General features: G+C 53.4%; 7 protein-coding genes across 7 annotated transcripts; 4 read left to right on the top strand and 3 right to left on the bottom strand.

The window, feature by feature from the left end:
• Positions 1 to 645: 645 nt before the first annotated feature.
• BJX67DRAFT_358964 (putative cytosolic Cu/Zn superoxide dismutase) lies at positions 646 to 2,185 on the top strand. Its single transcript, XM_071029613.1, has 2 exons — positions 646 to 1,366; positions 1,440 to 2,185. Exons 1-2 carry the CDS (start codon positions 820 to 822, stop codon positions 1,775 to 1,777), a joined length of 885 nt encoding a protein of 294 aa, XP_070884431.1. The 5' UTR covers positions 646 to 819; the 3' UTR covers positions 1,778 to 2,185.
• BJX67DRAFT_186061 (putative quinate pathway repressor protein QutR) lies at positions 2,006 to 5,264 on the bottom strand. Its single transcript, XM_071025248.1, has 2 exons — positions 2,556 to 5,264; positions 2,006 to 2,496 (listed from the first exon to the last, which is right to left on the bottom strand). Exons 1-2 carry the CDS (start codon positions 5,022 to 5,024, stop codon positions 2,236 to 2,238), a joined length of 2,730 nt encoding a protein of 909 aa, XP_070884432.1. The 5' UTR covers positions 5,025 to 5,264; the 3' UTR covers positions 2,006 to 2,235.
• A 145-nt stretch (positions 5,265 to 5,409) lies between these two features.
• BJX67DRAFT_358968 (putative C6 transcription factor QutA) lies at positions 5,410 to 8,670 on the top strand. Its single transcript, XM_071029614.1, has one exon. The coding sequence runs from the start codon at positions 6,048 to 6,050 to the stop codon at positions 8,580 to 8,582; it is 2,535 nt and encodes an 844-aa protein (XP_070884433.1). The 5' UTR covers positions 5,410 to 6,047; the 3' UTR covers positions 8,583 to 8,670.
• A 90-nt stretch (positions 8,671 to 8,760) lies between these two features.
• BJX67DRAFT_186074 (type II 3-dehydroquinate dehydratase) lies at positions 8,761 to 9,473 on the bottom strand. Its single transcript, XM_071025249.1, has one exon. The coding sequence runs from the start codon at positions 9,398 to 9,400 to the stop codon at positions 8,939 to 8,941; it is 462 nt and encodes a 153-aa protein (XP_070884434.1). The 5' UTR covers positions 9,401 to 9,473; the 3' UTR covers positions 8,761 to 8,938.
• A 153-nt stretch (positions 9,474 to 9,626) lies between these two features.
• BJX67DRAFT_389436 (inositol monophosphatase family protein) lies at positions 9,627 to 11,014 on the top strand. Its single transcript, XM_071034496.1, has 4 exons — positions 9,627 to 10,004; positions 10,069 to 10,648; positions 10,706 to 10,834; positions 10,879 to 11,014. The coding sequence occupies exons 1-4, from the start codon at positions 9,836 to 9,838 to the stop codon at positions 10,985 to 10,987; spliced, it is 987 nt and encodes a 328-aa protein (XP_070884435.1). The 5' UTR covers positions 9,627 to 9,835; the 3' UTR covers positions 10,988 to 11,014.
• BJX67DRAFT_186078 (shikimate dehydrogenase family protein) lies at positions 11,015 to 12,248 on the bottom strand. The gene has a single exon (XM_071025250.1). It carries the CDS (start codon positions 12,047 to 12,049, stop codon positions 11,042 to 11,044), a length of 1,008 nt encoding a protein of 335 aa, XP_070884436.1. The 5' UTR covers positions 12,050 to 12,248; the 3' UTR covers positions 11,015 to 11,041.
• Positions 12,249 to 12,446: 198 nt separating this feature from the next.
• On the top strand, positions 12,447 to 12,983 carry BJX67DRAFT_382943 (general substrate transporter; the record flags this gene model as incomplete). Its single annotated transcript, XM_071033330.1, has 1 exon — positions 12,447 to 12,983. A coding segment is annotated over one exon (537 nt), but the record flags the coding sequence as incomplete, so codon positions are not given.
• Between the last annotated feature and the right edge of the window lie 12 nt (positions 12,984 to 12,995).

Consider the following 12,995-nt stretch of genomic DNA (forward strand, 5'->3'; position numbering starts at 1 on the left):
ATCATCTAGTGATCATTCCATGGGCGTTCGACATGACCCGAGTCTCGCCTGGAAAATGTATTGGGTACATGTCATTCTGTGACTCTGTTGGGGGATCGCACCTATCCTGAACGACCTGGGCCGGCAGTCCAGAAGCCGCCCTTCACTGATGCAGGACTGCGCTCAAAGCCATGCCAGTCGGAATCGCCTTGGTCTTTTTGATGAACATAGTGTCTGCCCTATTTCTTTGCCAGAAGCAAATGTCATCGTGATCGCATGGTGTTGGGTGAGATTTTGGATTCATACCGGCCTTCAAAGTACTACTGACCACCTGATTGGGGCTGGCAAGAGGGTCCTTTGATCTCCGGCAACAAGGTACTTTGTAAATTTCCAAGTAGACCTCGGCGGATCGATCCAAGCCAGCTGTCTGGCCATGGTAGATGGAAATTATGGCCCGGCACACTCCACCCCCCAAAACAACAGATTCTTAACGGACGAGGACTCAGGCCCCAACCCTGGCTGTGACGTTTCAAAAACTTCACCGAGGACTGGGCAGCACCAAATAAAAACCGAAACGATGACAAGCCCCCTAAATAGAGATTAAAGACTCGGCATACCAAATCTTCGCTTGGCTTCTCAGAGTTTGTGGGCAGTTCGTCAATGTGGTGGATCTATTATTCTTCACAACCGCCGACTAAATGCGAATAAAGGTATTTTTCGGAGCCCAGAGCTTTTGACAAGCTCAGTGTGTTGTCGGGATAGGCCTGCAGGCCAGGCGCTTCGTTATTGCACAGCCGATTTCACGCTTGCTTCTGGGGATCCTGGCGGCTGGATGTTTTCATGACAACCAATAGCCCGACTCATCACCGGGTCGTCTCACGTCACAAGGATCTTGGCTGTCGCGGAGCTGGGAAAGAGCTTCGAGGATCACTCTTTCCTGAACTTGTTCCTTGTTGTTGCGCAAAAACAAAGAAACTGCAGGGTATAAAACCCGGTTCAGACCCGGTCGTGCTCCTTGATGATCTCCCACTTTGTCCTGGCCACATCCTTAACAGCCCTACATCAATTCGACGCTCATTCCACCCCATCTATATTTTCACTGTCGTGTCTCCTTTTCTACCCTGGGTACAACGATTTAAAGCCGTAATGCATTACAAATTCATCGCAGGTGCCTTCCTAGGCCTGTTCCTGTCCGCAGCCGCCGAGGATGCTGGTACTAATGCTCCTGTCGTGACCGACAACCAACCTGTGTCCTTCCACTACGCCAGTCTACTCGAGAAGGATAACACCACCGTTTGGGGTGGCATTCAGATTCGCTCGCTAGAAGGACCCTCCGCTCTCCAGGTCGAGGTCTTGATAGGAGGGATCCCAGAGGGCCAGTTCCTGAGTATGTCCCTTAGGCATCCATGTACCTCATGCCGCATCAAGCACACGTCTGACTATGTAAATTGCGCAAACAGACTACCACATCCATGAATTTCCCGTCCCCGAAGATGGCAACTGCTACTTAACTGGTGCCCATCTCGACCCATACGGGCGCGGACAAGAACCTCCCTGTGACATCACCCGGCCCAACACTTGCGAAGTCGGTGACTTAAGCGGGAAGCATGGGCCTGCCTGGGCACCGCCCGGTGGAGATTTCCGGGTTGCATATTCAGACTTCTTCCTCTCAAATACTCCTGGCGAGCCGGCTTACTTTGGGGATCTATCGTGGGTGGTCCATGGGCCGGGTGGCGAGAGGCTGACTTGTGGTAACTTCGAGGAGTATGGGAAAGACTGGCAGGAGTGGAGGGCATGATTATGCACGGTTTGATCTATACTAGTCGCCCGAGTTTACACTCGTATGGCCAATAAGACTAGAACCGGGATGAGTTCCAACGGATAAGAACCATGACGGTATAATTAATCAAGTCATTCGTGTCATGGGTTGGCAACCTTCTGGGTAGTGTTCCACGGGATCCGGTCTTGGCTACGCACGATCTGTGTTGCCTACTCCGCTGGAGTATGTTCTTGTCTCGTCTTGCCGTGGCAGTACGTTCCACAATTAATTCCGGGCCCGCGTAGTTCGGGGCCATACCCGATTAGCTTCGAGAGGTGACGACAGTCCTCTGCCAAAACACGGCTTTGATGCCGTGAGGACTGGAAGAACGCGAAAAGGCTCTGGTTTTTGGGCGAGCCCTGGTTTAGAGAGAGGCAGATCGAGCAATATGCCGAAAATATGACTGTTGTCTCAAAGGACCAGCTTGCAGGGAATTCTCATACAGGTTGTCCATCGAGGTTTTCAAGCCGGGTTCGTATAGCGCTCCGGTCATAATCCGCATCTTGCTCTTCCTCTTTATACTCTTGTAATACGATGGTCCGCATGAGTCGCCGGGGCGCGCGGCATCCGGTGAAGAGCTCGAATTGGGCAAAACCTTGTTCTGGGAGGACATCGAGACCGTCGACCGCGACCCAGCCACGACGGGATAGAGAACGAATTTGGCGCATGAGGGGAGTGTTGAGCGGTTTGTAGGCGATCTTTGTAATTTGTCAGTAATTCGGTCTTTGTCCGTTATTTCTAATTGTCAGGGACTTACATCTACAACCACTCCACCCGTAGGGCTTTCGATCCACTGCGGCGGAAGCTGAAAGTTTGGTGCAGGTTGGTCACCTATCCGATGTGCCGGAATACCTGAGCAGACAATGGTTGGTTGTCTGTATTTTGTAGGCCATCTGTCTTGTAAAGTCTCTAGGACGTGGATTCGATAGCTGGAGGATGGTCCGCTTCTACCAAGGGCGTTAAGGTCGAGCCGCATATAATGCTGGGCTAGCTTTTCGGCATTGGCGAGTGTGCGGTTCCACACGAAGATATTCTGGACTCCTAAATGAATCATAGAATATATCGCAGCACGGGCCATTCCACCAGCCCCGATGACCAGGCCGGTTGTGGATGGCCGGATAGCGTTGGCGGGAGACAAGCCTCGACGAATGCAATTGCAAATTCCGATCCAGTCTGTATTGTCTCCATGCAAGCCCTTAATTGGCCCAGACCGGCTTTTTTCCATGTCCAAGGCGTTATCCGTGCTGGTCTCGAGGTTGCGAATAGGGATCAAGGTGTTGACAGCTCCAATAGCACGTGCATGAGGGGACATTGAATGGAGGAGCGGGATCACTTCCGTTTTATATGGCAAGCTGACGCTAGTTCCACCAAAATTTGGATTCTCCACCAGCTCGTTGAGGCCTCGTAACGTCGCCGACTGATGGATGCGATAGGTATGGGGCATGCCACGCGTCGCAAACGCTGCGTTGTGCATTGCTGGAGACAAACTATATGTAGTGTTGGCACCAAAGACGAAGAACTGCATGGGGTCCAGGACAAATGAGGAGTAGAGAGCGTCTTGGGCTTCTTTTATGGTGATAGACGGCAGCCCCTTCTTTGCGGCTTCGGAGAGTAAGGGCCTAGGGACCACGGGTGTCAAAATTGGGTTGAAACAGCATGAGTTTCGGCCTAGAGGGCCGGAGTTATAGGCGATGACGGGCAATTGGGGACCCGGAAGAGTTTTAACCTGGTGGCGAAAGCGTTCAACGGCGAAGTTGTCGTCAATTGTCGCTGTGGGTTGCGTTAAGCGAACCATGTCACATCCAAGCCGCTTCGCCCGTTCATATATCGATAAGTACTCAGGATCATCCCAGCCTTTGGGAGGGGACTGGCCGGCTGAATAATGCCCGATGACCTTGGTTGAGCCCTTTGAGGCGATGATTTGAGACAAAAGGCTATCCTCGAAAGATAGATCCACTGTCACAAATTCTGGTCCCAAGCGTAAACCGTGCTGCACTAGTTCTAGGTACGATGCTTCTGAACGCCGCAGGAGTTCGGTCTGTTGATTAGATGAAGCCGCACTGCCATCAACATGGTATATTAATGGTATAATTATGTTTCGTCGCACAGTGGCCACAGTTTGACTGATAGTGTCTGCGAGATTCGACTCCGTCCCTAGTTGAGTAGAGGGCGTTGCGGACACGTCGATCTTCAGCTCAAAAGCGTCCGCCGTTGATTCTAGCTCTTCGATATCTAAATCGCGTTCGAGAAGAGAGGATATCGGTACGGTGGCAGCATATGTGAATTTACGGGACTCGATGGGCTGCATATGTAGAGGGAAAGGTGAAAGTTGTTTCGTCAACTCGGAGATATTACCGGCAGCAAACGCCACGAAGCGAAGAAAATCGCGCTGCAGGCGCTTGAGCACCAGGAACGGAGTTGAGGCCTGAGCTCGCTGGTCCACCTCCGCATCCCACTGAGTATAGTATTGGCTATTCTTGCCGAACGCTTGATCTCCGATGCCTTTCTCGGAGACGTTGAAGAATTCAAAGTTCGAACATGCTCGATAGATCGGAGCGGACAACTGAAGTAACCGGCGGACCTTCTCGATATCCCGGGTCTTTAGATAAGACTTGATACTTCCTAAATCCCGAACTATATGGATAACGGGGTGTGTTTTCGCATATTCCCTGAGCAAGATCTGTCCGTTGCGCTCCACATCACCCGGTCCACAAACAATAACGCAATCATCTTGATGCTCCATGAGCATAGATTCCATAACAATAGCCTCTTGTCGACGGTATTCCGGAACGGTGTAGTCCCTTTTATAGGCGGCACGAGAGTGTCCTGTTATCTGCTGAAAGTATCGGTCTGCTTCAATCAAGCGTCTCCCGTAGGTTGTAGCCAGCATTACTGCAAGACTTGACTTGCCGGTACCACGTATACCAATTAAGACTATCGACGCATTCCGGGAAAACTTCCTCCGGGTCTGAAGGGACTCTTCGAAGCGGGAGGGTGATGTTCGGCCAGAGTTCGGGTCCCGGAAAGGGGACGCAAGCCTGGATCCATCCCCAGATACCTCCAAGTGCTCTTCGAAGCGTCCGTAGTCAGTTCCCGAATACGCATTAATCCCCAGCTTGTTGCCTGACTCCCTACTGAAGCCTTGTGAAAGTTGGCGGTGGTTCTGGTCTCTAACAGGCTCAAGGTCGTCTAGCCGGCGTTTGGGTGGCCGCACAAGGATTGACATTACGTAGGGGAAGATGATGAAGGTTAAAATTATCCAAGAGTCAGTGCGGGGAGCATGCTCAGCAAGCCATGGCCCAAAGAGTGATTGGGGGATAAAACGAGACTCGACAAGAAATCAGAAGTCGGAAAAGCAAAATTAGTGTGGAAAGTCAGAGCCTGAGCGGGAGGGCGTTAAGACAAACAAGAGCAGGCTACCGCAAAGGCAATCATCAGCCAGTGAAAAAGGCCTCTGGGGAAAGTGATGAAACGAAGAGAGGCAATCATCCAAAGAGCTTCCTGGGGAATTTCGGGGCTCGAGGGAAGGTCACGCTGTGGCTGCCTTGGAGCCTGAGGGATTCCGGATAAGCGCTCAACCGAATTCTCTCAGTTACCGATTTCCACTGCCGGCAAAGCCCTCAACCCACCCTTCACCTCCCTCCTCCTCTCTGGGACCAATTGCAATGACATTGTGCGATGGCCGATTGGCAGAAAATTCTCAATGTCCTGTTTCCCCGCGGGGAATCTCCGACTTCCGGCGTTGGCCAGCAGCTCACCAGTTCGACGTGACCTCACCAACTCGACGAGGGGGCGAAAGCACTTTTGGCAAGGCCGTGGCTTAAAGCATTGCTCACGGTTTCTCTCGCAATTATCCCTCCCCCAGAAGAACAGTCAGAGCAAGTGCCGCACTGCTGTGGAAGCGGGGAAGCAATTCTCTACCACTGGTTCTTCCCCAACTTCCCTTCCTCCGCTTCCGGCCTTCCACACATCATTCCATCACCCAAGATTTTCTTCAGCATCGCGCGGTTGCAACCAGGATTGTTCAGGTCGCTCTTATCCCAGGAGATCCGGAGCTTCTATCACCCTTTTTGTGGGCCGCTGACCAACTAACTAATCTCCTGTTGTACGAAGCCGGCACCGCTCCTTCCCCGACGCCCACTCTGGCGGAGATTCTGTTAACTAGCCGCCTGCAAAGGATTCTTTGCGATTGCGCCGTCTCGAAGATGAGCTTGTGTGCAGAGCTGGCTTATGCACCGTTGTATCGATTATGAACAGCGATACCCGCCAGACTTCGGGGGCCAGTGTCAGGACCAAAAGGCGATTAACCGACATTCTCGACCGCGATAACAGGCGAGGCCCCGCCGCCGAAGACCACGCCTCCAATCCGAAAAGGCAGAGAGTTTCTCGTGCTTGCGACAGCTGTAGATCCAAAAAGGACAAATGCGACGGGGCTCAACCGACATGCTCAACCTGCGCTTCGCTCTCCCGCCCATGTACCTACAGAGCCAACCCGAAGAAGCGCGGTCTTCCGACCGGATACATTCGCACTCTCGAGCTGCTATGGGGACTCGTGTTCACGAAGATACAAGGTAGCGAGGAGGTTGTTCGAACTTTGCTGAGGACAGCCAATATTCCGAGTCATCTGGCAACCATGGGAAAGGAAGCGGAGGGATCAGATACTCTACTGTCATCATGGAAAAGCAGCATTGTCCTGAAGGAAATCGAGCAGCTTTTAACCTTCCTTGAGCAACCGGAGGACGAACGAGAAAGGGGCACCAGGCCTCTTGGCGAGATCAACTCTCCAGCCGATGTCGAAGCAGTCACTTTGCTTTCACCCGAGACACTCGAGTGGAATCTGCCCGATTCATTCGAGGAGGGAAGGGAATCGTCGTTAGCGATTGGGCAATCCCCAGTGAGAGCACCTTTGGCCGCAGCGCCGGCTAGGCAAGTCTCAAACCGCATCGTCAGGAACACTGGGACGCAGACTGCTCCTGTCGATGATCGATCCGAAAACCAGACTTCGCAACATAGTCCCGAGCCCACTACCTCAACCCGTTGCCAGCAGCTTCCCTCCAATCCCTGGCCGTTGCTTGATATCTATTTCTCTTATACGCAATGTTGGTTTCCGATACTTGAGAAGCACGATATCCTTCGAACGGCTTTCCGCCATGCTGATGACAATCGCTTTGATGCGTCCATATCACCGGGCTCGGGGGACCATGCGGCTTTTTGGGCAGTTTTGGCGCTTGCCTCCTTACAGCAGAGCTCAAACTTGGCCATATGCCAGCTGACGGACTCCACGGAGGATCGGCCTGACCCCGATCAACTATATGCAAAAGCTAGGAGTCTTATTCCAGGGGAGAATGGAAGCTATGAAATTGGCCATGCCCAAGCACTTCTCATTCTATCACTGATAAAGCTAGGCCAGCAGAACTGGGCAGCAGCCTGGATTCTTGTAGGACAGGCAGTTAGGATTGCACTAAGTCTAGGCTTGAACAATTCTCCTGGGCCGTCGTCAAGCGTCACTCACGAGGGCAAGGCTGCAGGGAGGTCCCAGCATGTGTTCATGGGTTGCTTTGTCCTGGAAACTCTGGTTGCTGCGCAAACGGGCCAGGTGCCTTCGCTGCGTAAGGGTGACTTGACGAGGATCGGCGCAATAACCGAGGATGGTCTGGAAGAGTGGCATCCTTGGGAAGATCAGACCGGTTTTCGTCCGGTTGAATCTTCTCGAAGCTCTTTTCACCGGGGCCCTCTTCACTCACTTAGCACGTTCAATAGGCTCTTATCTTTGATGTGCATTCTAAATGACCTGTGCTGCTGGGGGAAAGCTTCAACGAGTTCGCTTTCTCATCTAGAAGCTCTTGAACGACAGCTGCAGGCCTGGGCCTCAACACTACCCAGAAACTACCGGGTCGACTTGCAAACAACCTCAACCAAGCCCGCATCGCCGCACATATTCGGTCTTGAGATTATGTACGAAACCGTTGCAACAATCATAAACTTGCAGATTTCGTTGGAGAGAAACGAGAGAAGCGGGCTACGACGTGCTGCAGAAGGTTCTAAGAGTCTTGTCTCCTTGATCCAAGCCTACATGGAATCCTATAGTCTTTCGGCGACCTGTCCAACCTTTGGAATGGTCTTGGCATTATGTCTTCCGCCAGCCGCCGCGAGCAGACATGCGCCCTGGGTGTTTGAAGCTGATCCTAGTATCAAGCACGAACTTCGGTCGCTCTCGTCCCATCTCGCAACTGTATGGATCCATGACAGCGGGATACCCCAAGCAAGATCAGACCCAACTTTCACCATTGGCTCAGCATCAGCAGCCTTACGGCAGGGCAATACTTACGGGAGCCCTTTTGCTCAGAATATGCCCGGCTACAATTTGCGCGTGGCAAATCGAATCAATGAGTCTCTTTCTGCCAGTATCCCGACCCCAGAGTCATTCGTGTCACCCACTTGGGTGCGGACATCTTCAAGCGACGAAAACTCCGCCCTTTCTCTACCGACACCTGCCGCTTCTTTGAATATTGGACCCAGAATAGAAGCATCAAACTCCGCATCTCAGCAAGATCCCCGTGATCAATATCGTTCTTCAGTCTCCGGAAGAACCGGTGGAGCGCCGACGTTATCTAATCCGGAAACACGGTCCCAACATCAACAAACATACACCGACCCGAATTTACTACATTTCAACTCATTGGTTGACTTAGAAGGGCATAGACCACTACACCAGCCGAGGATTGCTCCTGATCTCGATGCCCTCTTTGACGAATTGGCGTCACTCGACAGCACAGACAGGTGAGATCTTATTCGTGCCATTTGCAAGATTTGCAAGACTCGTGGGGCACTAACTCAAACCTCAATTTTATAGGATGGATAATCAACCTGAATTTATGCAGAACTTAGGGTTTGTCCCTGAGGCGGGCATTCCTGAGTTGTATCCATACACAAGCCAGATAGATCCATTCCTCTCAAACCCAGCACAGCAGACATTGGCATCTCCGGAGACGAACGCCATCAGACGAGCGTCACAATTAATGAGGGACACCAGTCTGGATTCCAACAGATGAGCGTCTTGACGTCAAGGATATACTACTCGCATATGATATCTATACGACGTTACAGAAACGATGGGACATGTTTGATGCAAGGCACTATTTACAGAGCCGCCTTCTTCTCCAGAGGCTTAAAATTCAGAGCGACATGCTCCACAGCGACCTTGTACCCATACGCACCCAGCCCAATGATGATCCCGGCAGCTTTGTCGCTGAAGTAACTGTGATGCCTCCAGGGCTCACGGGCGTGGACGTTACTCACATGAAGCTCGATGAAGGGGATCTCCACGGCTAGCAGGGCGTCCCTGATGGCGACGGAGGTGTGTGTGTAGGCCCCGGGATTGATGATGATAGCGTCGGTATTGCCACGAGCGGCCTGGATGCGGTCCACGATGGCGCCTTCATGGTTTGACTGGAATGTTTCGAGAGCGGCGCCAAGGGATGTGGCGAGGGCTTTGGATGATTCTTCGACGTCCTTCAGGGTGGTTGAGCCGTAAAGATGCGGTTCGCGGGTACCCAGGAGGTTGAGGTTAGGGCCGTTGATGAGGAGGATTGATTTGGCCATTTTTGCTCGTTGTATGGATGTAAGATAGGCAATAATACAGCGAACAGGAGCGATTTCCTGTTCTTATAATCTGGTCCAGGCCTGCGACAAATTGCGGGGTTTGCCAACTGTGATCGGGGGATGCAAAGCCGTGGCAGAAGACTCTGCCGGGCGGGTACAGCCTCAGATGAGCGCTGGTGGCCCGCGTAGGGTTGTTCAGCATAGATTACGGGGAGCCAGGCTTTATGCAGGTTCTCATCATGTCTATTCTGACAAATTAGTGATCTGTTAATCATGCCTATACGGTTGTGACTCAAATGCAGTGCATACAGCCAGACTCGGCTACCAACGACCTCAGCATCTCCACTCCAACTCCCCCAATTCTCCTTCCCCTCCTCTCTTCCCCTTTCCAACCTCTCAGATACGCGACAGTAAGCATACCGGGCCCCTCCAATCATGGACTGCCCTATCCCCCAAGACCAGCTCGACGGCATCTACGCCTTTGCGATCGACATCGCCCGCAAGGCAGGCCAACTGCTCCTCGAACGCATCGACGAGCGCAACACCGACCAAACATACACCGAGAAGGAGAATGCGGTTGACCTGGTGACCCAGACAGACGAAGGTAAGCAAGTTATCGCCCTTTCCAATTCCTGCGGTATTCCCCAAAGCTAAGCTGAGTGACCCAGACGTCGAATCGCTAATCAAGACCGCCATCCAAACAACCTACCCAACGCACAAATTCCTCGGCGAAGAAACATACGCAAAGGGCCAATCCCGAGAATACCTGATCGACGAGCAGCCAACATGGTGCGTCGACCCGCTAGACGGCACCGTCAACTTCACGCACGCCTTCCCCATGTTCTGCGTCTCCATCGGATTCATCGTCAACCACGACCCCGTTATCGGGGTGATCTACGCACCGCTTCTAGACCAGCTGTTTTCGTCGTGCCGGAATGGCGGCGCGTGGTTGAATGAGACGCGCCGGCTGCCGCTTGTTCGGACGCCGGCTATTCCGCCGATGCCTGTCAATGCACCGTCGAAATGCATATTTGCTTGTGAGTGGGGGAAGGATCGTCGTGATGTCCCGGATGGGAACCTTCATCGTAAAATCGAGAGCTTTCTAAATCTAGCTGCGGAGTGCGGTGGGCGTGGTGGGAAGGGCGGGATGGTGCATGGGGTGAGGAGTCTGGGTAGTGCGACGATGGATTTGGCGTATACGGCCATGGGGTCGGTGGACATTTGGTGGGAGGGAGGATGTTGGGAGTGGTGAGTTTTCGTCCATCTTGACCCCTCTCACTCCAAGTAATTGCTAAGTATACGTAGGGATGTGGCGGCTGGGATTGCGATTCTGCTTGAAGCTGGCGGCCTGGTAACGACGGCGAATCCACCTGACGACATCAACGCTCCCATTGAACCGGTGAAGCTGGGAAGCCGGTTGTATTTGGCTATTAGGTAGGATGTCCGACCATGATATTGAGACCATACTGATCGTATAGACCCGCCGGTCCCTCGGCGACAGAAACAGGGCGAGAGACGCAGGAAAGAACAGTGCGCGAAGTCTGGCGCCGAGTGAGGCAGCTAGATTACAATAGACCCGGCGTATGACGCTACAGTAGACAAGTCTACAATGCAGTCTATTCTCTATATATATTTCCGGATCTACAAGTTCAACTTGGACCGCTCGGCTACAGCCTTCGTGACAAATTCCTTTACCCGCGCAACTAACCCAGGCACGGAAACCACGTCTATCCCCGTCCAGAGCCTCGCCTGCTCCAGACCTTGCCAGATCAGCGCCTCCGACCCAAGAATCACTTTCCAGCGGGCATCCGAGGCCATCTGCGCAATGTCCGTCCACGGCACGGGGTGGTAGCACATCTCCAGGATAACACCTTGGTCTTTCTCATGCAACTGACGCCCCAACAACAACCTCAGTATCTCTCTCGCGCGCCTCTCTTTGTCAGTCTTGGGGGGATAGTTCGGTATCCCCGAGACAATGGCAACTGGAGGTTCCACCGTAGCCGCAACGGCCGGGTTGGAGACAGGGACAAGAGGCGCGAGGTTCGAACTATCTGGATTCCGCAGTTTATCCTCGGCAAGGATGGCTTCTACCTCCGCGGCATCCCGATTGACAATGTAAACTGCACTAGCGCCGAGCCAGCGACGCAGAACATAAAGGGCCGTCCGGGCCGTGCCGCCACCACCGACGATGAGCGCCGGTTTCCCGCGGAAGTGGTCCGCCCCCGTCGGCGAGTTCTGCAGGAGTGCCTCGCGGATCCCAATGCAATCCGTGTTTGTCCCGACGTAGGAGGTCCGGCTTTTGGTTTCAGTTTCGCCGTCCCTGCGGAGGAAGATGGTGTTACAGGCACCGGCTTGCCGGGCTTCTTCTGTGAGGTCGTCGAGATGGGACATGATTGCGACCTTCCAGGGCATGGTGACGGAGGAGCCCACAAACTTGGGGTTTGAGCGGATGGAGGCGAGGAAGGTAGTGATGTCTGGGGACTGGGTGTAGGAGGGGCCATCTGCGCTGGAGAGGGGGATTTGCGTCCAGTTGAGGCCGAGGGCGTTGTAGACTGTTTGGTGGAGGGGAGGCGAGAGCGAGTTGCGCAAGGGATGGCCGTAGAGGTACGCAACGCCGTCTCTATCGGCGGGAATTGTGATTTTCTCCATGGTGAACTTCGCGTGGAGAATTGCCTTGAGTCATGCAGGAGAGATGGACGAGAATGTTCTTTTATCACAGACGAGCGTTTAGCCGGTGTGAGGAAGACTGGGGACTGGCGGATGAACGCTTTGCCCACGAATCCACCGCGTCGACCCCAAAGAGTGGAAGAATCTGTCTGCCCTTTTCCCCCGTGGGGATTGTCGTTTCTCATTTCTTCCCGACTCGTCTTTAATTTGAATTAAGCTGTGGGTGAGGAAATACACGCTTCCCCACACAACTTGGCTGGGCTTTTCGTCGTCACCGTGGCTGGGCTGTATTTATACCCTCCTCCTCTTCCTCGTCTCCTCCTATCCACATCCCTCTCCTCCTCCCTCCATCCTCGCATTCTATTGCCTTCCAGTCACAATGTCCATCCTCTCGCTGGTCGAGGACCGACCAACCCCCCGGGAGGTCTACAACTGGCGAGTCTATCTCCTCGCCGCCGTAGCCTCCTTTACCTCCTGCATGATCGGCTATGACAGTGCCTTCATCGGCACCACTCTCAGTCTCGATTCCTTCAAGGACGAGTTCAGATGGGATGACATGGATGGTGCCGAGCAGGACCTGGTCAGCGCCAACATTGTCTCCCTCTACCAAGCGGGTGCGTTCTTCGGCGCCTTCTTTGCCTACCCGGCCGGTCATTTCTGGGGCCGCAAATGGGGTCTGATGGGTTCTGCTCTGGTGTTCTTCCTCGGCGCTGGCCTGATGCTTGGTGCGAATGGGGATCGGGGACTCGGCCTGATCTATGGTGGACGTGTGCTTGCTGGGATCGGTGTCGGTGCGGGTTCTAATCTTTGCCCGATTTATATCTCGGAGATGGCGCCCCCTGCTATCCGTGGTCGGCTTGTCGGTGTCTACGAGCTGGGATGGCAGATTGGAGGAGTTGTTGGTTTCTGGATCAACGTATGTTCTTGT

The sequence above is a fragment of the Aspergillus lucknowensis genome (assembly GCF_044049455.1).
Source record: "Aspergillus lucknowensis strain CBS 449.75 chromosome Unknown BJX67scaffold_32, whole genome shotgun sequence".
Classification (NCBI taxonomy): Eukaryota; Fungi; Ascomycota; class Eurotiomycetes; order Eurotiales; family Aspergillaceae; genus Aspergillus; species Aspergillus lucknowensis.

Coding starts and splice junctions, on each gene's coding strand:
- BJX67DRAFT_389436 (XM_071034496.1), top strand. CDS start 9,836: ATGGACTGCCCTATCCCCCAAGACCAGCTCGACGGCATCTACGCCTTT. Junction 10,005..10,068: donor GGTGACCCAGACAGACGAAG/GTAAGCAAGTTA, acceptor TGAGTGACCCAG/ACGTCGAATCGCTAATCAAG. Junction 10,649..10,705: donor GAGGGAGGATGTTGGGAGTG/GTGAGTTTTCGT, acceptor AAGTATACGTAG/GGATGTGGCGGCTGGGATTG.
- BJX67DRAFT_186074 (XM_071025249.1), bottom strand. CDS start 9,400: ATGGCCAAATCAATCCTCCTCATCAACGGCCCTAACCTCAACCTCCTG.
- BJX67DRAFT_358968 (XM_071029614.1), top strand. CDS start 6,048: ATGAACAGCGATACCCGCCAGACTTCGGGGGCCAGTGTCAGGACCAAA.
- BJX67DRAFT_358964 (XM_071029613.1), top strand. CDS start 820: ATGACAACCAATAGCCCGACTCATCACCGGGTCGTCTCACGTCACAAG. Junction 1,367..1,439: donor CCCAGAGGGCCAGTTCCTGA/GTATGTCCCTTA, acceptor TTGCGCAAACAG/ACTACCACATCCATGAATTT.
- BJX67DRAFT_186061 (XM_071025248.1), bottom strand. CDS start 5,024: ATGTCAATCCTTGTGCGGCCACCCAAACGCCGGCTAGACGACCTTGAG. Junction 2,497..2,555: donor CGGGTGGAGTGGTTGTAGAT/GTAAGTCCCTGA, acceptor CAAATTACAAAG/ATCGCCTACAAACCGCTCAA.
- BJX67DRAFT_186078 (XM_071025250.1), bottom strand. CDS start 12,049: ATGGAGAAAATCACAATTCCCGCCGATAGAGACGGCGTTGCGTACCTC.